Here is a 26,716-nt window from a genome sequence, read left to right as displayed (position 1 = left end):
AAGCACTCACAAAGCGTTGATAATGCAAGGTGAGAACTCATTTTACTGGAAAGAGGGACAGTCAGTATCATGCAGTATCAGATTCAGTGTCTGAGAACAACATAGCATTTTCCAATAACTGAGAGAGATTGTGAAAATTACTGGCTTTAGACTCGCTGAAAAGAATATGAGGGAAAATTATTAACAATGGTTATGGGATACGACTGTGGTTTAGAAGATCAATCAACTAATACTTTAAAATCAGAAATTGTGTTAGCTAGAATGGAATTCAGTGAAATCTTTCAAATTTTAAATTAATTGTTTTAGCAGGAACCATAGTTCAGTTTCTTAACATGCTACCTGCTGTCTTTCGTGAATACCTACTACCCAAAATTTGCCTGATTATGTTCTTCCATTTATAAACTTCTTCCTATTCAAGTTTCCCAAGAGTTATTTAAGGTCCAGTGCTTTCCTTTTTACCAGCTATTCTTAAATCTAGATACCATGCAGATACTGGAAATAAAACCGTAACATTTAGCTACAGTCAGGCACAAAGTGAAATAGTTGCCTATCTGAAGTGGCGCTTCAGGGGCAAGAGAAAGGAAATCCTTTCCACCTTATTAGTGATTGTAGGTGAAAACGAAGACTAACAGCCCCTTCGCTGGTGAAACACCTTCACCATAGAGCAATCCATCCATATAATAATCCATATAATTTTTTTTAGGGCTTTGTACTTTTAATTGCACTGAAAAGACTGAACACAAGGCAATGGTGAAGCTGGCTGAAGGTAAAGAAACCATAAGCATTTAGCTCTCTTGATTTATAGCTACATGTGTTTTTCTTTATTCCATTCTGTCATTTCAAGCTTTAGTACTTTCTCAGTGAAAACAACTGAAGTTTTAACTTTGACAAACAATGGATGCAAGATCATTTCCTTCCTCTACATATATTTAAACATTACTGTATTTATTTCATGTCATTGTATTCTTAGAAGGCTTACACGCTCATTAATTCAAATTGATGTGGCCAGCAATTTTCTTATTCTTATTACTCATACAAAATAAATTATACTTTTAAATACATTTGTTAGTTTGTGTTCATGTTTTATTTAGTGCATAGACAGATGCACTGCATGATAATTTCTGACAAATCTCACACCAAGTGGAAGAAACATTAAATACAGCAGCAGACTACATTCTGTGTTTCACTCAGATGAGGACCACACATTACACAGCAGTTTATGGTCTGTTCCAGTGATTACCTTCACCTGGATATTTCTTTGCTCGTTCCTCAAAGAACCATTCACCAGCCTTTACTTTCACATCTCTGAAAAACAAGCAAAAGACATTTGAATCAACATTTTCCAAAGTGCATTTCTTCAAATCTTTGATAACCATTTAACAATCCAACAATCCTTCTTAATCCTACCACAAAACTAGGATTTCATGACTGCCCACTCCATTGACTGATTCTGCTGTGGGTCTGCAAACAAAGGATTCCTCCCCTCCATTATTTTTTCCCCTTTTTGCTATGTAGGACTGCACATGGAAAGCAGTACATACTGCTCTAGGCATTGCTCTGAAGCCAGGAGTCCTGGGTCCACCCCAGTCTATACAACCAACTTGCATAACAGCCCCAGGCACTTGTGCTTACAGCTGCAGCCTAGTCTGAGGAGCCCGGAAAGTCAATGACAGAGGATATGCTCCCAAGCAGAACTTGGGATGGCTACCCAGGAGCACTGAGCTCCACAACCCTGATGGTGTGATGGCTTCATGGCCCATCTCTCTCCTTTTTGTGGAGGCTAACATCAACGATGTCTGTGTCATACACAGGCACCAGGATCACAGGATGAGAAAAGTAATGACTAACAAGTATGAAATTATATCAGACTAAATAGCTCTGTCAAGAGCAGATTTTCAGCAGATTTGACTCTTCCATTTTGTTGTCTCCAGCTGAATTAGACAAAGTCTACAATCTGAACTCATCCATTATTAAAGAGGCAAAAAATTCTTTAACTCAGGAGAGGATTCTCTGGAGTCTTCAGATTCCAAATTCTCATCTAAATGTCTTCCTAATTTTTAGGGCATACATAATATCTCTGTTCCTTGTGGATTTTCTGATGCTTATTATAGGATGAAGTCCCACTGCAAAAATTTCCTCAGTGCAGGCACTGCTAAGCTTTCTTCTCTACCCAGTAGTTCATTTTCCTTCTATGAAATTAATCTCTTCATTACCGTTCCCCCTGCCAAACTTGCTTGAAGTTGGCAACAACATACAGACAGTAAATTCGTGTAGGGCTTGCCTCCTTAAGAAAACAAAATCTCTAAACACAAGAGCTATACTGATATCCACCAAAGGCCAGGCAACAAAACCCCTGGATCTGCTATTTCACACCTCACCTTACTCTACGTTAAAATAGACAAACTATAGGTAGGACACTGTTTGTTCTTTCTATGGCTTGATTTTAAGGCATTTTAGACATTTAAAATATACTTTTGTAAGAAGCAATGCAGAATATTAAAAAAATTCTACCTGTGTAGATTGTACTATTTATTTACATGCTTAACCATAGATCCTTGTGCATAACTGAACACAGAGGAATTTGAAAACTAGATTAAAATAACTTTAAGACAGGATACTTATTTACTTTGGATGGATATCTATTAACTGATAAATGTCTGAAATCTCTGGCTGCACTAGATCTTTAGGTAGTGCCTTGATTCTCATCTCCAGCCTTCCCTTTATGTTCTTCCCACAGATAACCATAGGGTTATCTGCAGTTCTGCACAGGCTCATGTGATGATTAGACCACTCACAGGATGAAAAAACAGGTCTGGAAATACCTTCTTTTTTTTTTTTTTTTTTTTTTAAGGCTAAAGAGTGTATTAAGCTGAGCTATGACCAAAAGTGTGACAACAAAGCGGATAAAGAACTATCCTTGTCAGGTAAAATAGACTAACCTCCTTCAAAGCAAATGTCTTTCTAGACTAGGAGTCTAGACAGGATTCCTATAACACTATACCAACTCCATTCACATAAGAGATGCCTCCTCCAGGTGAGAGATACAAACTTTGTCAGTCCACAAGGCTTTTTAAATTTCTTATTTTGTAAACAACAGACATTCACCTATCCCTGCATGCTCTTCCACTGAGGTGTTTAAGTATGTTCCTTACAAACAGGACCCTAGTGCCTAGGAGAGAATCTCAGTAGTGCTGCTGCTGATAGAGTTTTTTTCAGGAAAATATACACTAGTGGTAACCAATACTCAAAATTATGGTTGCTCAGGACTTGAAAATCAGCTCTTACATTTCTTAGTCACCCTATTTTTCCCTCACTGCGGTAAACAAAAGGCACTGCGTAGCATTTACCACACCACTGCACTCCCTACCCTTCTTGAGATTTGCAGCCTTGATGTAAAGCTCACTGAAGGCAACGGAAGAAGTCTGACCGATTTTAATGGACTTTGCATCATGACTAAACAAGATCAAATGTGCTGTCTCTTTGCTACAAAGAGAATTTCAATGATAGCTGAAGAATTCCTCTATGTTAGCAAAACAAAAAAAGTAATTTCCTTAAGAAAAAGTAAAAATGTCTTTTAACTCATTTAAATAATGCTTTCCTAGTTTTACCATTAAATATCTGGACAAGAACTATGGGTGTGCAACACTATATAAGGCAGCTTAGAAACTAGCTACTCTCTGTAGGGGATTTCCACTGTGGCCACCAAGTAACTGGAAACTAATTTTAAAGAAGAGGAAGTGGAGGGAGGTATCTACAGGAGGATACGAAAAGTTAACTTTTTAACCTTTCCTTTTAGTGCTTATAGTGTGAAGCACAGATAGTGAAATATATGCATCAAAATTTAGATGGAGCTAATCTGCCTATTTTATGTATAAATTGCAAAATAGACTGAGGATTTGGAGAACATATTTTTAGTGATAGTTTATAGTCTCTTCCAAACTATAGCAAATTACGTCAAGCTAGTAGTAGAAATTCATTTAGCTTAAGACCAATAACTTCCCTTACATTTCTCAGGCATTATTTAAATCTCATTTTGGCATCTTAAGAGGGAGTGAAGTGGTTCATTAATCTTGTGTTGGCATAAAGTAAAATTTCACCCAAATCCTCACCCTTTGTACAGGGATACATATCATCCAGCACAGCTGTTGATTCATTTTCAAAACTATCTTTTTTTGTCTATATAATATTATTTTTCATCAAAGGTGGAACTATAGCTAAACCATTTGGTTTAGAAAGATTCTGATGAATAGGAGGGACTATGATGGAGTATTTTGATATAAAAATTGTACCAATACAGTAGAAGAAAGATTGTTTCCTGTTTCCTGGGAAACAAACACAAGGTGACGTAGTAAAAGCAAAACCAACTAATTCAAAGTAAATAAATTTGGATTTCTGACCACATTTAAACAATTCCTGACACTGTTATTAATGGATTTTGCTTTTTAAAGCTATATAAAATGTTACTTAAAATTATTCATCAATCCAAGTCCTTCACTCCTGTAGTATGAGGCAAAAAAATCACGATCAGGAAATTGTCAAGAAATTGGCTATACTACACCAAAACACAGCACCTTCAGCAACTTGTTACAATGCAGTGGTTCAGTACTGAGCCAGGGGAAGGAGTTCTGTCTACAGTTCAGAAACTAACAACTGTTCCTATACTTTGCCATTATCAACTTTGCCATGCTACCTCTGGCCTACCTTGAGGATCCATTTTGCTAAATACAGGAAGGGAAATCTTGACTACGTGAAGTGTAACACAAAATTCCTATCAATTTCATTGCTACCAGGACTTCATCCAACATTTTCATTCCGTGAGAAGCTTTGTTTCATTAATTGTTTAAGGCAACAGATACACACAAAACCAGTGCACATCCACTGGATAACTAGTGTAAACCAGCACTTACCCAAACCACTAAAATGTCTTACCCATGAGCATAACAAATGGTGCATTTCCAAAGGCAGGGATTCAGGCAGACGCGGCATTCAGAGCACACTCGATGACTGCACCCGTTGCATACTGCACCTCTGTTCATCAATAACCCAAGCGATTTCTGACAGCGAGCACAAGATCTCTCCCGGTATTCATGGCTTACATTTCTTGCCCCTTTCCACCGAAGCTGCTGCAGCTGCAGTTTCAGTTTCCTAATTCCCCAGGTTAAAAAAAAAAAAAAAATAAAAAAAATTCAATAGACCAAACCCCCTACCTAAGTCACAAGCTAATACCCTTGTTGTACAATATCATTACTAGTGGAAGATATGCCCTCCAAGTTTGACCTCAACTGAGCACTGTCTGAAGGTGTCTACACACAGCATTTTTGCACTGCGACTGTATATGCAACTACAACTGTGTACGCAAACAGAGTAATAGCCTACTATAAATGGGGTTCTATTTGTGTCAGTTATGCACGCTCAGGGCAGGGTACTGAAATTGTCTATGCAAGTGATTATGTATTCATATACAAAAACTGAGACTAAATGGTGCTCCATTTCATTTGTTGATGGTTTTATCATATTTATCCGAGAATCAAATGTTCTATCAAGTAAAAATAATCATAACAAATGCATCATCTGAAAGTTAAATAAAAACCACATCAGACCAAAATATCAAAACCTCTCCCTTTCATTAACTTCGCTTCCATTACATGTACCAATAATCAAGATCTATGTTTTTAATTGTTAGCTACATCACCAACAGTTGTCAAGGATTTTCTAACCAATTCAGACTTTCTTTATAATCCTTTACTTACTTGCACAATCATTTAATAAGTCCAGTAATAATTACATCAATGTTTGCCGTAAACAAACTTTAAATTTCTACATTTAAGAGACCAAAAATTTCTAACTTAGCAACACAAATACCCTGTTTTACATGGGGATGCAACGTGACAAAGCAGGGTACAAGCTGCAAGAAAATCCTTGCCCTAGCCCTGATATAAAGCAAATAAAATGCTGCAGGATTATCCCTTATGCTTCATGACTGCGATACTTGTATAGTGTGACATAATTAAATAAAATCCTTTTCCTAACCAATGACACCTATTGACACTAGTAACAACCTCCGAGACAGTGTGGTGTTCTTTGTATGCCAGAAGAGACAGTGATGGATTCAGCACAATGAGTACGTATCCAATGATTCTTAACTCCAGTCTTGACACAACATAAGTTAAATAAGCCAGCCAAAGATCTGAACATGTTCTGTGTTACCAGGACTATATAGGCATACATAGGAACATGGTGAGAATGCTATAAAGCCTTGATAGAAAACACACATGTAGCAACTGAACTTTCTATGAAGGTGAGAAGTAAAATTCATCAAGTAGATTATTCACTGAACAGCATTTGCTCATCTTTACTGTAGAGTAGTCAATAGTATGGTAAATGCAAGAGGCGCTGTATAACCCTTAGTTTTCCCAAAGAATAAAAAGGAATTACCTAACAACAACTAAAAAATAGGAATACATTTGGAAGGGCAGCAAAGAGGAAGAAGAGTACTTCTGAGAAAAAAGGAACAGAAATACAGGAATAGGGGAACGGCAGATACCTTATTCTTTCCTCTTCTGTTTTTCTCACCAACTGGTCACGGTACAGGACTTCCAGAACAGCCTCTCGTTCCAATTCCTTAAGGAAGTTTAGATTAAATTCCCAGGCCATTTTCTCCAAACTTCACTTATTTTGTAGACTCCTGTCCTATGGTTCTACTACATCCAGAATGATGACTACTACTTTATAGCATATAATGTGGCCTGAGTGTTTACTAAGTGCCTGTGCTCTCACAGGATTGGTGACATGTTTCACTGTGTCATACCCTTGAAGAGAAAAATAACCCTGTCTGTCTTAACACAAGTCATCATTTAAGTCTCTCTGCTACCCAGGGAATATGAATAGTTTTCAAGGTCCCAGCAGTCCTGTCTTTTTCACATGAAAGAACTTCTTGTTCTTTTCTTTTTTTGCCGAGCGGTTCCAAAAGAGATGAGAGCTTGCAGCAAGGTCCCAGATAGGGCTTTAACTGTCACCAGATGGAGGGATAATTCACCAAGAGATGGTGTAAAGGAGTGGGGGGGATTGTTTTTTTTTTCATTTGGTCTTGTAGATTTGGGATTTCTGGGCCTAGGGGAAAAAAGAATACACAGAATCATGTTATTATCTCTTCTCCTCACCCCTTCAAGACATTTCAAATAGTATGTGAAGACCACATTTTGCTATGTTGAGACCTTTCGTGCACTAATTCAGATACAAGAGAGGTGTTAAGATGGTCCCATTCTTCAGTCTCAGAATATTGTCCATTAACAGTCAGCCACGTACCTTCACATTTTTTGTACAGTCAACATAAAACAACTGATAAAGAAGTTTAAGTTAGTTTTGAACACAGGTCTACAGGCCCCATGACTGGAGAAGTCATACTGGTTGAGAGAAAAATGCCCCCTTCTAATCTTGTCTTACTGAAAAGACAAAACTTCACCAGCCTAAGAGGTAAGAGGGAAAGATGCCCTTTAAGAGTCACTTCTATCAATTACCTATGTCTGTGAAGTCTAGATAAACAGCTTAATACCCAATAATGCTACTATCTTTGTTAATACACACAAACACTAAAGAGTTAAGATATATATTATTTCCAGCTCAGTGCAGTAACAGTTTTGGCCCCAAACTGATGATGTTAATGTACAAATATATGAGAAGTATAAAATTAAAACAGAATCACAACTGTATTCTGGATATATTCTGTGACCTTCACTTTTGTAAAACTCCTACTAAAACAGAAAATAATTTTAATATACTTTGCAGCAAAGCAGAGAAAGAAAATTATTATTCAATATAATTCAGCTTACACACCATATTCCATTTTAATACTACTGTCTAGTGTCTAGTATGTATTACAAGAAACATAAAAGAGTTCCACTTATGGTACACCAAATATTAAAGATGTGTGTATGAAAACTGGTTAAGTGTTTCAAACTTAATCTGAACTAAATACATACATACAATACATAGTCAGGCTCTAGTCAGAAGGTCTAGACAGTAGGAGAGAAGGGTAAAGCTTTCCCAGAGCAATTACTGATGCTTCACTGATGGACCTCAGCTGAGAATCTGACCAATTATCTGCATTGCTGGATCATTATTTTAAAAAGTACCATGAGTTTTAAGTTTAAAAAAAAAACCAAACCACACCAAAACTTCAGATATATAGTGTATTTTTGTCAGTGCAGGGAATTACTTTACGTAGAACTTGCCCCAATTAAGTTACTTAATTTCACACACACACACACAAAAAAAAGCAAGAAATGATAATTTGTATTTATAAACAGTAAGCATTCCATTTTTGATATTTTTTCGTGGAACCCTTCAACAGACACCAAAAAGACAAAGCATTTCATAGAAGCAGTGTTAACAAAGAAAAAAAAAAAAGATTGGTTTCCTGTGGAAACAAAAGAGACAGAGATAGGCATAATCATATTTTATTTCCTTACCAACTGCAATTTCACAGGAAATTACTCAGTTGAAACCTAAAAAGCCTGAGCAATTTTTTAACACAATATATGTAATTTTCAAAGGCATCCTTCACCTGCTTTCATCTTTTACCTCAAGAATATGTCCCAGGATTGATGACCGTGTTTAGAGCCTTCAACTCCATTTAAGTCAATACAGTCTGAAGGAGCAGTCAGTACAAATGCAGGGACCTCTGCACTATACAGGATACCAAAACACCCATTACAACGTAAGCTACGTTTTCTATAAACTCCTAGGATTTCCAAAGGCTAGCATATCTACAACGTCATGAGAAAATCCTGCTGAAGCATTAGTAAAAGCTAGCAAATTCATGATAGTCACTATCAGGTGGATCCAATAAAACCACTAGTAATCTTAAAGAAAATATATGAATGTCTTACAGAGCTATTAAGAATGTGACACTGTAAAACAGTTACTAAGAGCAAGATCTGCAGTTAAGCAAGCACAGAAATAATTGCTATTTGATATCTCCTTCAAATTCTTTATTAAAAGGACTACCTCCCATCTTCACAGAAGAGCACAAAGTTTTCCTATTTCAAGCCTGTTTTGGGAAATGAGTTTCAGATGACATCTTAGTGGACGAAAAATATTGAGGGCATACAGATTCTTATTTAGAGATGCATATACATTTTTAAAACATTATGTTTTCAGCTATTCAAGCTCGCACAAATTTAAATGGTGTGAGGGAAGGAACAGCTTGGAGCCTCCCCTTTGTCTTGCTCACAGCTATTCCTCCCGGGAGACATGAGTTCTGCCCTAGCCAGGGCAGGATTCTGCAGAAGGGCATTCGACCTCAGCCCATCAGTGATACTGCAGACAGCATCATCAAAACCCGGTGGTCTATTGCTACACTTCGTATTCTATTCATAGTGATAAATCATAAGCACTGAATCTAATGCCAGCAGTAGACTGCTAGAAGGGACTAAGATGGAAAGACTAGGATCATCTTCTGGCACCAAACAACAGAACAAACTTACTGCACAGCGAAGTGCCAAGGGCCCTACATCCTACAGTATCTGCACTATGCAGAGAGGGAAAAAGCCACTGTGGCGCTCTCACCGCTGGGCAAGATCAGAATCATAGAACAGTTTGGGTAAGATCATCACACACTGTAGACAATAAAGCTTAAAATACATCATGTAGCCAGCAGCTCTCTCAATATTGCACCTGGACATTCCTACAGTTGTTTTTTTTTTTTTAATCTTCGTGAAGATTTAAGCTCAGACAATCATTGTGCTCTGTCAATTTTTCTTGCACATTCAAAGATAACTCAAAATCTAGCTTATTGATGAGGTAGCTTTAAGAATAAATAAAGTACTATATCCCCCACAATGGGAGATAATCCTTGTGCCCCACCACAGACGTGAGCTCGTAACCATTTCACAGAGGTGTTCAAATTGGACTGAAAAGCTCCCTACTTTCCTAACAGAAAAAAGAGATTTTCTAACACCGAAACTGTCTGCATTAGTTTAGTTTTCTGGCAGTAATAAAGAAGTGGTGTTTTCAGTAATGACGCTCCTTGACATGAAAAAACAATCTTAAAAACCTTCACAGATGCCCTCCTTTCATGTTCACCCATTGAATCCAGCTGGTTAGCTGTTTCACACGGTCAGCTAACATCAAAGCCAAGCATCTTCTATGTAAAACCAAAAGCAACAGCAACCTCTCTAGTAAATACCACGACGCTTCTGCCTTTTCAGCACAAAGCTCACATAAAATATTTTGTTCAAGCATTATTTTAAATTATGTATTTAAAATAATCCAGTTGCAGATGGATCAGTAGTCTCAAAGCCATCGTAAAGGAGATAGGACGACCAATGTGGTCATGTCTTAGGAGAGAGAGGCATGCATGCACACAGTGCAATCTCAGCAGACCATGTTTTTTTCTTTTGTATCAGACTAAAATAGTATGCAGTTATGTAACTGAAGAGCCATCAAAAGACCTACCTAGGACAAGATTAAGTTTGCAAAACGTAGCTTATTTTTTAAGTTTTTTAACTTAGAAATGCCTGACTTAGCAAGGTACTTTTTCTCAAAGCAATTTTGCATGTAATGTATTATTGACCTCCTTTCAGATCCTTAAGCATTAGCAAAATAATGACAATTAAATAAGTATAAACAAACTGATCTTCTAAAGTCACAGCCTTCATTCACTTAATGGGATTACTTCATCCATTAACCCAGAAGATGGATGTAATATATCAGTAGCTAGGACACAGCTTAAGGAAGTTCAGAGCAAAAATAATCACAAAAGCTCCCGGAATTTATGGCTGTTTTCTATTCTGCAGAGGCCAATCACATAAATGTATGCTTAGTCAAGAAAATTACAAACGTTATTTTATACTACCTGGCTGCAACAGTTTTATTTTCACATCCTTGCATACACACATGCAAATTATTTATAACTTCTTTGATAATGTTTTACCAAAGTTACGTCTTGTGATTTTAATAACATCCCACCCCAGCACTTAAAGTAAAAAAAAAAAAAACCACAACACTTTTTTTAAAGTTCCAGTTGTGGTCCTTCCATGAAATCTTTGCAGTCTAAAAAACACCATCCCAGTAAGTAAAAATGCATCCCCCTGTGCAATGTCATATAGAACAGATTAAAAAGATGTCCTTACCTTTTCAGCAGCCATCAAAGAAAGATGCGTGTAAGTAAACTGCTTTTAAGAGATGAGTAGCACTCTTTCTTTATCTTTCCTGAAAGAAAACTGGTGGCTGTTCTCCACCCTCTTTCCTTCCTTTGGGCACCAAAATTAGACACGTACGTACAGAGGAGCATCCCCAAAACATCTAAAAGCAAATGCATTCAAAGAAGAGCTCTAGCATTACAACAGCTTTTGCCATGTCTCTGGTTTTGTTACCAGCAACTAGCAATCAAAGAGAAGTTATTCATTTTTCTAACATTAAAAAAACACTCAGCGCAAGAGACTATAAAAGCTGACTGATACCATCAAAATATGCTCAGTCTTCAAGCCACACACAGGAAGAGAAGTGGCTTTGAGTTCTACATCATTTCTTTTTCTGATACTATAGATGTGAAACTACTATTAACCTCAATGTCTCCAGAACTCGCACAGAAAACACCACTTGTATCACAAACAGTTATTTCCTGGAAACAAAATAGTTTTCTATTCAGATCTGAATGACAAAGCGATTAGCATAGATAAAATTTCAAAAGAATTCATTTTTTATGTGAAAAGTAGAAAATTATTTTACCCCACAACTGATGTCAGATAAGGATTAAAAGTTAAAACATTATTTGGATTGGATATTCCAGTTCAGTCTATTAAGTAACCAAGAGTTTAATTGAAATGAAATTCAAAATTGCATCTAAATTATTTCAAATTCTGGAGAAGAAGAGTCTGTTCTTGCAGGCTGCTCTCCTTGTCCCTGGCTCTACCAGGTAAACTGGATGCACAATGCAGAAACCCTTCTTACTGTTTTGGGTGTTTTAAGAAATACTAATTTTAGTTAAAATTAAGCAAAGTACTGCAATTCTATTCACATGGCAAAATTAATCAGCCTGCTATTTTATAAACTCATTATATATATGAATTCATTATATATATATAAAAACCTGATAACTCACTAAAAAATAGGTTCAAACGCTTCCACCTGTGTATGTCAAGTTTAATCACCTTCTTTAACCATATCACTGAAGACAAAACAACTGTTCGTGGGGCACAGAGCTAAGCCCAATGAAGAGTATTTGGATTATTTGGGCCTTCATTTCAGGCAAAACTTTAACTAAATGAAAGACCAGAAATAACCTGAGGATCGTAACTACCCGCAGCAACATATTTGTAGTATCACAAAGCCAGGCTGGGGAAAGTTAGCCTTACTGCCAGCTTTCCTATAATATTTAAACAAAGTCTTAATTGTCACACTTTTACCTCATTATACCCTCTGACCCTGGGCTTGGAAATGTGCTGCAGTATTTTATATGCGCTAAGAATGTAACCAAGTCACAGCCTTTCATTCTTTTGGATAAACAAGCGCTACTTGTTCAGCCTTCCCACAGTCCTCAGTTTTTTGTCTCTGCTTTCTGCCCGGTGGGAGCGGCGAGCACAAGAGCTCAGAGGACAGGGGCTGAGGGCGAGCTCAGCAGCCAGCTGCAGCCCCGCCGTACCCCAGCGGGGCGGGCAGAGCGGGTGCTGCCCGCAGGGTGCCCACACGGTCCCAAAGTGAGGTGACCGGTCAGGGTCGTCTTCTTCAGGAGAAGCAGGAGGCAGGGCCAGACACGGGACTGGAGACAAGGCCAAAACGTAGGGCCGAGGTCCGCTGAAGAGACAGGCCTGGAGCAGAGGGTGCAGGGGTGGAGGCCACCGCAGCTGAGGCTGGTCAGGGCAGCTGAGGCCTCTCCGTGCACTGGGGGCCCTGAGGCCGTAACTCACTCACCACCTCCTTGAAATACAACGCCTAAAGCTGCACACAGTATTCCCTGTGAGGCCTTACTGCACAGAGTATAATAGAAACGCTGCCTCCCACATCCTGCAAGCTATATGTCCATTTACACCTCCCAGTATGGCATCTCCTTTTTTAACAGCAGCCTTGTATGACATGCTGAGGTAAATCGCACCTAATGCACTCCCCTGCCCTTGTCTGTGGAATGGCTACAGAGTGAGCTGGTCCTGTCCTGTCTGCATTTATAGAGCTGGCTATTCCTGCCTCAGTAAAGGCCTTTGCGCTTGCCCCAAGTTATTTTCTTCTTCATTCAGACTATTTACCCAGTTCATCCAGGCCACTCCGAGCCTGAACAGCATCTTCCACCGTTTACATCGTCTTTCAGAGGTTGGCATCATCACTAATTTGAGCAATCTGTAAACACTGCACACACACACAGAAAAAATCCATGAACTGTGAGAAGTGTGCCCTTTAATTTCATTGTCCTGATTCTGGCTGCTAAAAGTAATGGGATCCGCTTAGAACTGGAAGAATTCACATATTCCTCATGTCTTTCCAGGTGGGGTTTTTTGTTTGGTTTGGGGGGGGGGGGGGGGGTTGTTTTTTTTTTTTTTTCTTTCCAGTTCCTGGGCACACATGACATACCCAGGCCTTCTTTTCAAGCTCTGTTTCCAGAAACAAGACACAGAGCCTCCTTCCCAGGGAAAGGCCTCTAGCATCCACCTCTCCGCGGGCATGCCCACTGAACACAAACGGCAAGCTACCCGTATGAAAAACGCAGCCATGACAAGCAGCCTGATCTCCCTCAACCCCAGCCTTTGGGGCGTTTGACAGCGCCAGGGAGGTCCCACCACCCCGCCGAGCGCTATCTTCCCGCCCGGCGCCCGGCCAGGCGCCTCCGCGCCGTCGCTATGGAAACGGCGCCATCTTGCAAGCAGGCCAGGCCCCGTAGCGGCGGCCGACGCAGCGGGCGCGGCGCTCCCCGTTGCTACGCGCCCGAGACGCGGAGAGCGTATTGCGCAGGCGTAAAGACAGCGGCGGGGAGCGGGGGGGGAGCTCATAGGAGTGCGCAGGCGTACTGCCAGCCGGTCGGGCGCGGCGGCGCCGGGCTGTACGGAACCCAAGCAGAGGCGGGCGCTGGGCGCACAGGCGTAGAGCGCCGAGCCGAGCCGCGCCGCGCCGCGCCGCTCCGGTGGTCGGGCCCCGCCGCTCCGGTGGTCGGGCCCCGCCGCTCCGGTGGTCGGGCCCCGCCAGCGGCGGGCGGCACTGCGCAGGCGCCTGGGGCGCCGTAGCCCGACGCGGAGGCGCAGGCGCACGGCGAGCAGCGGCCGGCGCGCGGGGCGCAGCGGCGAGGGGGCGGTGCCGGGGTGTCGGTTGCGGCGTGAGGGGCTCCACCGGGAAGATGGACGACTTCCAGTCAGGGGAGGAGGTAACGGAGCGGGGCGGGGGATCGCTTCGGCGCTGCCCTTGGCCTCTCGGGAGGCTGCGGGCCGGTGGAGGGTCTTGGGCGATACCTGTCCGCCCCGGATCGCAGCCCTCGGTCTCCGCCGGGCGGGGCCGGGGCCGTTGGGAGCCCCCACGCCCCATCCCCTGCCGCCCTCCCCCGGGCTGACGCCGGGCGCTGGCGTTGCGTCCCGGGCAACGGCTGGAGACGGGCCCAGCCTTTGTTCCTGCCGCCCCCCGCCCCTCCCCGGCGGGCCGGAGCCGTCCCGGGAGCTCGCCGTCCCTCCGGCCGGACGAGCAGGTCTGGTTACCGGCCGTGCCGGTGGGCCAGCCCCTTGTCTGCATTTCGGGTGGTCGCTGGGCTCCTCTCCGCTGGCGTCGACCCCCGCCTGCTTCCCCCCCGAAAGCTATCGCTGCAAATCACTTGGAGAAAACGCTCGAGGGGTGTCATGGCTTCTGGCTTCGCCAGCGGGGTGAAGCAGCATGCGGTGGCAGGAGGTTTTCTGGTCCGGCTCAGGCCAGCGTGAGGATGCCTCGAATAAGCTACTTGTGCAGAAAGAAGAGTTCAAGCAGAGCCTGCATGTTACAGGCACGCTGAGACAGCTATCCCGTTATACCCCGTTAACGAAGATACAGAGTCAGATAAATCAAGGGTCTTTTTCTTTATCGTGCTAAATGACTACCCAGCAAGTGTTGCTCTTCCAGAGGGACTCTTTCTGAGCTGTGAAAATTTGCCGCATTGTTCCTCAGCAGCAGCATGGTGGCTTGGTTAGACAATAGCAAAGCACTGTGAGGAGTGAAGGTGTGTCAGGCTTGTGCTATTCTAAAAGCTTCATCCTCATTGCTGGGCTTGGCCTGTGTTACACAGTTACAGATATTTTTAAAAAACAATTCATATACTTGAGCGTCATTCTTACAGCTGTTTTCAAAAATGTCTTCAGAATTACTCAAAAATAATAGTGCTTTGGAGTTTGCATTTGTTGCCTGGGAATACCCCTTTTAAACAAGGTATTGGAAACATCGAGTCTGCTTTCCTTGTGCCAGAGGTGTAGTGCAGAAAAATCACAAAGCTTCTGAATTTCTTCCCTTTATTTTTTTTTAATACAAAAAGTGTTTATATTATCTTATAAAAGGATGGAATAGTGTTGTATTACTTGGCAACTCAGTTATGGCATGCAACTCACGAAGTTGGATATGAGGACGTTATGTTGTGTTTTGTCATGTATCTAAACCCATATACGCTCTCATGCCAAAAAAGGGAGAGGTTTGAGAAGTAACAGCAACTCTACAAACAAATTCTCAAATGTATCTATGGTTCTTTCCCACTTGTTTCCATACAAATTAGGTATCTAAATACCTTTGAGAACTTGGGTTGGATTTAATTTGGTTTATTCTGGTGAGCTGTGTTTGGGCTCGCTCAAAGGCGTTTCTGAGCAGAGTTCTAGACTTTGCGAAGAAAAATCTGTATATGGTTTATCATCTTGCCTGACAGCATGCTTCGTGTCTGCCAGCACGTCTGGCATGTGGATTCTTAACTTATGCTCTATGGGAAAGGATATTTTGATAATTATAGCTCTTACTTGGTTAAATACAGTGGTGCACCTTAAATGTAAGCACCCGTAAAATTCAGTACCATGAAAACAAATGAGGCATATTAAAATTAAATCAAAGTCAAGAAGCTGAAAATAAAAGCCAGTTTGCCACAGCATATAAAAGCTTTTAAAAATATTGAAGTGTGCGAGCAAGTTGGTGCCTCTGAGTAGTTGCAGAAAAGGCATTGCCTGCACGTCCCCCGTGCTGTTTCTTCTATCAAGGAGAACACTCGACTGCTCGCATCTTTCTGAATGTCACATGTCCTTGCCGCTGACTAGACTAGACTGTTCACCTTCTGACCAAAGGTTTATCAATGTAATGCTGAAATTCTCCTGAGCAGGTGTAACTATGTCCTGTCTGCACACCTGAATTATGCTGTTACTCACATTTGCCAGCTGGAAAAGCTGACAGACCTCCCAGCGAAAACTTGGTCAACATCTGCTTGATTGCTTGATTAGGTTCATCTTGAAATCCTTATTCAGTCTTCTGAAATTAATTAGTTTGCAGTTATGTGTGTTTCTTTTGTCTGATTCCTTTCTTCTGGTTTGTGAGGTGAGGCTGTGAGATACCTGCAGTGAAAATGCCAGCCGGTGCCTGGCTCGCTGCTGCGCCGTGCAGGATCCCGGCTGTTGGGGCAACTGCTGCGGGGGGTGCCGGGCTGCCCCAGGCAGTGGTGGCAGCTTGTGCTAACCAGCTTACATGGGAGGCAGCAATAGCTGAGGGACTGAAACAGGAAAATGTACTAACCGTACAAGAAAATGGGGAGTAGTTTTAAGATTAGTAAAAAGTTGGGGCCTTTTCTGTCCCCATTCCACATGCTTAATCTCTACTCCCTAGAGCCTGAGAGAAGGCTGAAGGTGGTGGGAAGTCCAACGAGCTAGATTTCCCCTTTGGTTTCCAAGGGGCAGTTTTCTTCTTAGCCCTGGCTGAGATTGTCATGACAGCTTTTCCTTCAGCTGTGAACTGATGTTTTGTCCACATCAGTGGCCTGGAGATGTCGGTTTCATTTAACTACAAGTTGTGTCTGTACACTGAGGTTATCTCTGCAACCCTAATGTGAATTGTGGACATTAATGCTTATTGTAAAATGAGAATATATATGTACAGAAGTGCTATACATATGTTTTTTAAATACTTTCAAGTAAAATTTGAAAACTTTACTTAAAAGGCCAGCCAATATTAGTTATTCTGTTACTTTTCATTACTTTGCTAAGAATGTTAACTTGATTGGGTTTGGGGAGCCAGAGTACATGTGAGCAAATAAAGGAAGACTCAGTATCTTCTGACTCACAAGAAATCTGACAAGCATAAATTGAGCTTCCAGTGCATATTCTTAACAAAGCTTGAACTCTGTAAACAGAAGAATGTGTCCACTGATTATTTAAAATTCTGCTTTCTTTGTAGACTTCCTTTGTTGTTGATGAAGTCAGTAGCATCATTAAAGAGGTAAACATTTTCGTTTTGTTGGTGTGGAAGTATAGTATGTTGGTTGTGTGTTTTGTGCTAAAAAGCATTCAGGAAAATCTGGTAACTGATAGGTAATAGATTTCTAGATAGGGTGCTATCAAAGTATAGGTAATTGTTGATTTAACCAATGCGCATACTTTAAGTAGAAATGATACCTAGCCTTAGTTGTGATATGTATTACAAATCCAAAATACAATTAAAATTATTTCGTATGTTCCTCTCTGGTTGCAGTGTATCCTTATTAGAATTTCTGGGGAGATGTTGCATGTTAAACCCTGTAGAGATAGATTTTATGTTTCGGGAACATATAGGGGTTTTTATAGGCTATCTGCATATGCACGATACTGTGTTCTTTTGAGATGCTTTTCCTCCAAAATGAGTTCTTGTTTGTTTGAAATGATTGAGCTGTTCTTGTTGCTAAGAAACATGAATTTCCTGTCTAGAAAATTTCCAGAGGGATTTGTTTTTTGTGTCCAGAATTCCTCTTGTACAGTAGACTAGTGCAATCTTTTTCTTGTTGCAAATCAGCTGTTTTGGTCAGACTCTGTAAATTGAATACACATGCTTTAATACATGCTCCTGTCTCTTCCAAATCTGAAATAATATTGTGGTTATTTTTTTAAACAATTTCTGTGAGGGGAAAAATTTATCAATGAAAAACATGCAGCTTTCATGTACTTTTGTTTGTATCTTAAAGGGGAAACTATCTCATAAGTAAAATGGATTATTTGGCTGAAGGCTTCTGCTCTATTAGCAACCAGCAACTACATGGGCCTTTTGCTTTGATTTGGGGTTTTGTTTCCCAAAAATTATTCTGCTGAAAAATCTGAAGTTAATTTCCATAGAAGAATCTGCGTGAGTGAGTCATCATTGTGTGTATTTTTTCAGTCTCTTCAGGACTGTTTAAATGCAAGACCCTTTTCATAACTCTGGCTTCAGGACATTGGGGTAGGAATTACAAATAAAGAATCAAAATATGACAAAATGAAGAGAGGATGGAATCTATAATTGCCTGGCTCAAACTCTGACCTGCAAGTTTTTTAATAATTGAAAACACTTCCAATAATCAGTATGGACAATCAGTATTTAAGATTTTCTCTGTGGTATGGGGTCTCATCTTTAGCGCTCTGTGTTGGAGTGGGTTGACGGGTGCCTGGCAGATTGACAACAGCATATCTTATTTTACGTGTTTGTCGCCAATAGGCCATAGAAAGTGCGATAGGTGGCAATGCCTACCAGCACAGCAAAGTGAACCAGTGGACAACGAGTGTGGTGGAACAAACGCTAAGCCAACTCACAAAGCTGGGGAAGCCTTTCAAGTATATTGGTGAGCTCAACTTTCTCTTGTCTGTTAAAGCTGGTACAGTCAAGTGCACTGGTGGGCAGGGGGTGGGGGAAGATCTTAGTAAGAACCGTGTCTTTAAACTACTTGTAAGCATGTATATATGCCTATGTGTGTCTGTCTGTACTATGCTAAGCAGAAATGTAGCTAAATGTTAATGAATCATAGCAAGAATCTAATAAAAGCCTCTCTACTGACAAACAGTGACCTGTGTGATTATGCAAAAGAATGGTGCTGGGCTACATACAGCAAGCTCTTGCTTCTGGGACAACTCCAGTGATGGTAAGGAACACAACTGTTGGATTTTTTTCAGCTTGCAACTTTAATGCTAGTCCCCTTAACACTAGGCAGCATACTCTTTTTCCAAGCGCTATCATTTCAGCATAATAACGTACAGTTTTGTACTTTTTCCATTTGGCTGTGATGCTAACTCTTTATATATATGAAATGCTTAGCTGTTGTGAAAGCTTCATTCTTAAGATTTTTAATGTAAACAGTTACAAACATGCATGTAAGGGCATGCGTTTAATCACTGTAACTTTCTTCTGTCGCTGAAACCCTTTTTTGTATTTGTAGGAACCTGCACTGTGAGGTGGGAAAATAAGACTATGTACTGTATTGTCAGTGCCTTTGGACTTGCAATATAATTGCCCTGGAATCATTCATCCTTCTCTTTTCTACTCTAGCACTCGATTCCATCTGTACTCAAACTGTGAACACACTGAACAACTTCTGTTTTTAATGTACTTTTTACGTAACTTTTTTCAAATGTAGAAATGTGAAAACATGTTGTTACATGGTTTATGTTTGTACTTAGTATCGTACCAGTGTTGCCATACTGTCTTAACACTTCAAGAACTTCTCTTCAAGGTGCTAATACTGAAATCTGCTGCAGTGTAAACACTTTCTCTAGATTTCTTTTTTAAGACCAATATAAACGAGACACCGACTTTCACACTTTGTATTCTTGGTTAGCATTAAATTATTGAAATTCATAACCATTGGTGTGACTCATTTAAGCTTCACTCTTTTGTTACTTAAAAAAATTCCAGTTCTTTTAATTCTCTTGAAGGTAGTTGAGGTACATACCAGAATACAAAGCACTTCCATAATCTTGCCAAAGTCACTACAAAATTGCAAGAAAACAAGATGATGTTTATCAGAAAGTAACTTGGCTGTGTTTTTGGGACCTGTTTAATCTGACTATATGGTATTTAGGGCACAGAATGATAACAGAAATAACTATCTATTGACCAAAGACAGATAAGAAGTTTTTCACATTCTAGAAGTGCTCAGTAAGCTGTGCATGGGTAATCATTCACTACTGCAGCCAATTACATGTGTTAAGTAGATCTCGAACTTATGTGCTACCTTCTACATTGATTCTGCTGATAGTGCGTGTGATGAGTTCTGATAGTTGCTGAAACATGATCATTTCTCAAAGGGGGGAAAAACTGCCTCAAGCGACATGACTAAATAACATGTAAGTCTCCTGCCTTCTAAAGTTGCAGAGGAATAACAAGTAAAACAAGTTTTTGGCATAGGCTTGGATAAGGTTTTCTTTGTTACCTAATTAAAGAAATAAATGAATTTCAGGCTGCCTCCATGAACTGCTATGCTGCTTCTGTAAGCAGTAGCTCACTGCTAGTGAAGGTGAGAGAATTACTTTCAAATCAAGTATCGGAGAGTATTCCTGGGCTAGAGTCAGTCTGAGTGACCTGCATTTGCTTGTGTTTAGGAAGCCGGGTCAAATGTTTTCAGAATCTGGCTCTCAACTGCAGCTGTTTAGAGTGGGATGACTGCTGATACAGCAGTATGTTTCCACAATCTGGAAAGACGTAATGCTGAAAAATCAAATGGCAGCAGAGGATTTGTTTTTCATAGTGCTAGGTGTATGGGGGTGCTCTCTGTGGTAACTACTCAGCGTATCCAGACTATAGAAAACCCTGTGCTAGGCAAGGATTTGACCCTCTTCATTCCTGTCCATTTCTGCTGTCAGTCGGGCAAAAAAGTTGTTTTTATCAGCAGGTTTGGGCTTGGTACATTTGAGACTTTTAATATAGCTGTACAGCTTATATATTTCTGCTAGCATACCAATTTCAAAACATCTCTGTAAACACATCTCCTTCATGACAAGCTGCTGCTTTATTCTAGCATATGTCCTGGTGAGTGTAACGGGGCTATACTGAGTGCATATACCTTATACTGAGGAGTATATACCTTATGTTTCTGTAGCAGAGAGTGTTTTAGCATGGGTTTGACTAGAAACAGAATGCTGAGTATTCAGTGTCAGAACTGATACACCACCTGTAAAAAGAAAATACTAAAACAAGATAGACTGAATAAAGTGCCTGAAATGGTCATCAGGGTGAGAGAAACTTGTCATAAAGCAAATAAATGTTTGATCTCCAAATTGCTAAGGAAACTTTTAGTCTGGATGGTTGGATACTTTATCTCCTTTCTATCAGCATGCCAGAATACTGCTGGTAGTGTAATACCTGCTCAGCTATTTATTTACAGTTAAAACAAATACTTTCGTGCACTTTGAGTCAGTATTTAGTTCTAGAAACCCTTGGCTGCTTGGTCAAGCCACTCAAATGTTCCTTGTCCTTTCTTCATGTCAATAATAGCAACTCCCTTGATTCCTGCCCCCTTTTGTTGGTTCACGCATGTGCTGAACTGAAAAAAAAAAAAAAAAAAAAAAAATTTTAAATGTTTGAGATGCTTGTCAGTGTAAAAGCTGTATGAAAGGAAAAAAGCCCTATTGCATTAAAACAGAAGTTGTGCTACGGAAAGGTAGATATAGTTATATAGATCATTTGATGTGTGAGCAATAACCAGTGCTTCCGATGTAACAGTTTTAGGACTACACAAAGGGGTTTGGGGTTGGGATTTTTTTGGGGTGTTGCCATCCCACCTCCCCGAGTTAAGATAGGGCTTTTCTGCAAAATACTACAGACATTGCGTATTACAGTCTTGATGTTGTATAGTTACTATTATTTAAATTTGAATTATCTTCAAACACCTTAATTTTGATCACCTTTTTCAAAGACTGCTGGCTACTTCCTCCTAGTGCCAAAGTAAAGCATTGGGGTGATGAGCTTGCAGAGTCCTTGCTCTGGGTAATTAATTGGCTGTAAAAAAAAAAAAAAATGAGCACAAACTGTGGGCTGGAGTGGTCAGGAAGGTAATTACAAATTCAGTCTGTTTCCTGCTGTGGCTCTTCCTATGACTGCAGCTGTAGAAATGATTGGCCTGTCAGCCCTGATCCGGAGCGAGGGAGGCAGAAGGGGGAAGTGGGGTCATCATTTACTGTAAATGCCATAAATGAGCATGACCTGTCTTCCACCATTAACTATTTTAACTGACACCTAAAGGAAATGGCTTCATAATTAACTGCTGCTGGTAAACGAGCACTGCCATCTCTGACACCAAAGCAGGCACTTGCGCAGCAACATTTCCAGCCGTTTCATTCAGCACACAATGGGATTTCAGGCTCTCCTCGAGTCTATACAAGGAATGGCATCACCCCGAGTGGAGGCTGATATGCTGATCGCTTCTGCAGTCTGCCAGCTACGAGCAGACTCTTGGAAGATACAGCGCGGTAAGGAGGAGACGAATGACAGCATCTTCATCAGCCCTAGACCTTTTTTTTATTACTGGCCAGTGGGTTGAAGGTGGGGCAGCCCTTCCTGGGCCTGACGAGAGGCTGCACCATTCATTGCAGGGTAAGGAGAACTTGCAGCCCTGCTGGCAGGGGTGTCCAGCAGCAGCTAACGTGAGGCACGCTCATTTGGCAGAAAGGTGTCTGGCACTGACATTTCACCAGGAGAAGTTTTACTGCCCGCATGACCACAGCTGGCTTTGTGAAGCTGTTTGAGAATGCCGGTTCCCCATTGTAAACTGGCTAGCGTATTTCTTAGGAAAATGAGCAACCTGTCCTTCCACCTTCAAGCCCAGGCAAGGTAAGCAAAAAAAAAAAAAAACACCACCCCAACAAAAAACCAAAAAACACCCAACCCAAAACATAATTCCCTGGTTAATCTGTGCTGACAGAGCCTCCTGGATCCCATCCTTATGCAATTAACCAGGTTTAAATATGCGTAAGAAAATACATGTGTAAGTTATGAAAATGGTAGAGCTGGTCATTCACTAGAAGGGAAATAAAACCAAGATACAATATAAAGATATAAAACTTTATTATGAACATATTTAACAATGATTATGCACATGAAGTCTTCCAAGAAACTCAATACCTGACTTTTGCTTGAAGTAAAATATCAGTTTTCCTTCATATTCCATATTAGCATGAAGTTTTCTGACATAAATAGGTAATTTGCTGTTATTAACACAACCTCTAGACACACAGAGTATTTAACACATATCCTCATGCACACTTTCTCAAAGCAGCATTTAATTACAGCTTCTCATTAAACAGAGCATTTATCTTACACATTTTTATACCATTTTGGTACACAATTTTTCCATATTTTCATTTTACATATTTACAAACATAAAAATGCTTTACAGTAATGCAAAGGTTATTACTGGCATAAGCAAAAGGAAATGGGGGAGAAATCAGATGACTATGGATACAAAGTTGTCTGTTGGCTCAGAGAAAGATAATGGATCAAAGTCTTTCCTAGCTGGACCCATCCTCCCATTTTCCCCAGTATTAGTGCCACGGCTCTGTTGCACTAGCTGTTCCTTACTGGTCTTAAGCCTTATGCTGCCTATTCTTTGCCAATCCTAGGAAAGTTTCCAAGCAATTCCAACACCAGCTGTATTTTTAAAGCAAATACTACAGAAAATGGTTGCCATGAATGGCTCGCACTCAATGATTACTGATTTCTTAGAAGTCCCTCTTGATCACTGTGTACATGGAAGTCTTGCAGTTATTTAATAGCCTCTCTTTTAGAGCAGAAACACTGTATGCTGTGGGGCCTTTTTTGCATACTTTTCTCATTTTATACAGTTCCACTAGTGATGGAAATACTTAATTACTTCAGCAGTAATGAAAGGAAAGCCAGGCTAGTGTGTTATCCAGATCTCTTCTGTTTCACCCTTAGGTTACAATAATTCAGTCAGAGGTGAAATTATGCCACCTACTCCCAAGCTGTTTACAATCCATATTGTAATGTTCCTCAGATGCTGTCTCTACTTTCCAGTTGTGGAAAGAAGAGGAGTGAAACTCAGATTTCTTGCTAGCAAAACTATTTCCTCATCTCCTTCACTGCTTTTGCCTTTTTACTGTATCTTGAATTTGATGTGACGGTGCTTCAGCCAAGCTTACCATTACATTAGTGCTTCTGAAATACAAAACTATTTTGCATGGCAAACATTGCTTAAATGTAATCTCTAAAAATTAACAAGGAAACTGTTTTCTCACTATTTTCATACTTTACACATTTCCCATTCTCAGCTTTCCTATTTCCACTTCGCATGTAGTGATGTAGAAGAATTAACACAAACAAAACGGCAAGTGAAATGGGCTGAGAACAGATTCGAAAAAAGTCATCATCTCAAAGTCAGATTAAAAATATTTTCTTTAGTTAGCAAAATCCCAAAGCATGACACTGTATTTCAGGGTTAACTGTAACAACCAGTTCAGACTGTGATAAGAAATATTAGTATACTTTGCACATTGGTCAAATCAAACATTTTACCTCTTCAGAACAATTTAGAACAGAATTAATATCAGAGCCCAAAAGATCTGAATATGTAAGGATCACGTAAATACCAGTTTTTGAAGCCCTAATTCCTGGAGCCACTGCTACTCCCAATAGAAGTCAAAAGGATTTGGGGTATGCAAAGGATGCCTAGTGGGCTCCCGAGTCTGACTTGGAATTGCAAATTCCAAGGCAAATTCAAACAGCTGTAAGCCTCAAGAGAGTCATCTGGGGAATGGTAAAAATGAGAATGGGCTCTCCTCTCTTAGGATACAAAGATCATCTCCCATACTTGTTAAAAAAAAAGTCTGAAAAGAAGTGCTGAAGGTACAGCTTAGTACAGTTCACTGAAAAAAAACCCCACCACTAACTTGAAATACTTCTTTAGTGTTTTCCTATATGTTCTTCTAAACTGACACCAATTAATTAAGAAATTAAAGGAAAAAAAATCTTCCCCTCCCCCCCAGCAGTTTCCTTGCTTTAGCCATACAATAGTGCTTTGGCTTCTAACAAAGAAATTATCCCTGGTACAGAAAGTTTTAAATTTCAAATACCCTCAAAAATTTCACAGCTCTACATAATTTTAGAAAGTTTTCTCTCTCTCACACACACAGAGTATCTTACCACACTTGTTTATTGCAGAGCACTGATTTAATCTGAACTATTCTATGACAGCAAGGATGCAACCACATGAAGCAGTTCCTGTGGTCCTCTGTAAGCAAATGGCTATCCTGTGAAGTCTCCCCTTCACAATCCTGAACAGCTACCAGGAGGTTACTGCAATGGAAATGGTCTAGAATAGTTGTTGCATCAAAGCAGAACAAATTTTTCAGAACAACTTTTTCCCCAGTATGATTCAGCAAGTCTAGTAGGACTTCATTGCACTCTTCTGCTTAAACAAGTTCAACGACGAGCACAGTTCCCTAGTGTTAAGCCAGCACCATTTTCTATCTAATACATTAACAGTGCTTTTGAGAGTCTTTTCTACAGCAGCAGGGCAGAGAAATTTTACACTGTAAATCACAGTTATGAATCCATGAAAAGAAAAGATACTTTCAGACGGGTCAAGTGCCTGAAAACAAAAGTAGTTAGAAACAAACAGTATCCACTTAAATAAGGAACTGAACAATGGTGTAGGAGAAAACCAACTTTTAAATAGAGAAGCAGCAGCATTGTACTGGGAATACTTAACTCCCATCTAACTCCATTCCAGCACAGACTGGAATTCAGACAATCACAAACCGTGTTAATAAACATTTCGATCGGTACAGGTGGTGCCTGTGGTATGACAAGAAGTCGAACTATGCACAGAACATGCTCAAAAGCTAACTCTCATGCACGTTCAATACGTGAGCAACCATGATTGTTCCTAGGATGTAGATTAGCTATCTATTAATACAACTTAAGGAAAAATTCTGATATAGAAAAAGTCTGTAAAACTGAAATGTTTGGAAATTTGAAATCATAATTCTCTATGCATCTTTTATACTTTATTCTCTCTAAGTGTAACAATCTCCTCCAGCATATGACAAACCCAGAAAGAAGAGTACTGGCTTCCTTCTGAGATTTGTTGCTGCCTAAATATTTCCATTTGAAAGGGCTGCTTAAAAAAACAAAACAAAACCCAAAACAAACACTTCTGTTGTGGCAGTAAAGCATGTTACGAAACATATACAAACAATTTTGCACCACTGAGGCTATTTTGGCTCACTAGAACTTGACTATTTGCATGTTATCTTGCACTTACAAATCTGGTAAACTCATTTAAATGAATTAAAAACATGGTCTTAAGTCTATGTCACTTCTTCGAAGGAAAAATGGAAAGCGTGTGTTTTCAAACAAAAAAGCGGGGAGAGAAAACCCTAAAACACTTAATTCCCTGCCTCCAGCTCAAAAGACTAAGGCAGAAAATTGAAAGGGAAATGAGGCACTTCATACAGCAGTGGACAATATACAAAGGAGCTAACACAAATCCAACAGATGAGTAACAGTATACTGTACATAATCCTCAAAAAAAAAAAAAAAAACCCCAAACCAAGTAGCAAGGAAGCAATTTTAAAATCAGCATATAATCAGTGACACTTCTAAATGGCAATAGACATAAAGATTTTAGTCCACGGACATCCTGCTATCAGGCATTTTATAAGACTTGTAAAAATTTTTGTGTCTTAAGTTTTCACCACAACCTTTTCAAACATTCTTTCTCAGTTTTAACTTTGTAAACAGAAACAGAAGCAGGATGTCCTTCCTGGGAGTCGGCATTCAGATGACAGCAGACTGTAAG

At 40.2% G+C, this 26,716-nt stretch overlaps 2 protein-coding genes across 5 annotated transcripts in view; one reads left to right on the top strand and one right to left on the bottom strand.

Moving 5' to 3' along the window:
- The window catches only part of SYTL3 (synaptotagmin like 3), a 35,877-nt gene extending 24,660 nt beyond the window's left edge, over nt 1–11,217 (bottom strand). Inside the window, exons 1-4 of one of the 3 annotated variants that reach the window (XM_075706605.1) lie at nt 11,133–11,217; nt 6,545–7,110; nt 4,930–5,145; nt 1,241–1,305 (exon numbers count right to left, since the gene is read on the bottom strand). In XM_075706605.1, coding sequence (XP_075562720.1) covers nt 1,241–1,305; nt 4,930–5,145; nt 6,545–6,654 — 391 coding nt within the window. In that variant the 5' untranslated portion in view covers nt 6,655–7,110; nt 11,133–11,217. The remainder of the gene's footprint in view (nt 1–1,240; nt 1,306–4,929; nt 5,146–6,544; nt 7,111–11,132) is intronic. The other 2 variants (XM_075706606.1, XM_075706607.1) reach the window with 2 other exon arrangements.
- A 3,103-nt stretch (nt 11,218–14,320) lies between these two features.
- Nucleotides 14,321–19,511, top strand: DYNLT1 (dynein light chain Tctex-type 1). Of its 2 annotated transcripts, XM_075707398.1 has the most exons (5): nt 14,321–14,347; nt 17,359–17,400; nt 18,625–18,748; nt 18,968–19,045; nt 19,340–19,511. In XM_075707398.1, exons 1-5 carry the CDS (start codon nt 14,321–14,323, stop codon nt 19,408–19,410), a joined length of 342 nt encoding a protein of 113 aa, XP_075563513.1. In that variant the 3' UTR covers nt 19,411–19,511. The 2 variants fall into 2 exon arrangements, with proteins under 2 accessions (XP_075563513.1, XP_075563514.1); XM_075707399.1 differs by lacking the exon at nt 17,359–17,400.
- Nucleotides 19,512–26,716: the final 7,205 nt, after the last annotated feature.

Source organism: Pelecanus crispus, chromosome 3, assembly GCF_030463565.1.
Source record: "Pelecanus crispus isolate bPelCri1 chromosome 3, bPelCri1.pri, whole genome shotgun sequence".
Classification (NCBI taxonomy): Eukaryota; Metazoa; Chordata; class Aves; order Pelecaniformes; family Pelecanidae; genus Pelecanus; species Pelecanus crispus.
This window is presented reverse-complemented; position numbering and strand designations above follow the sequence as displayed.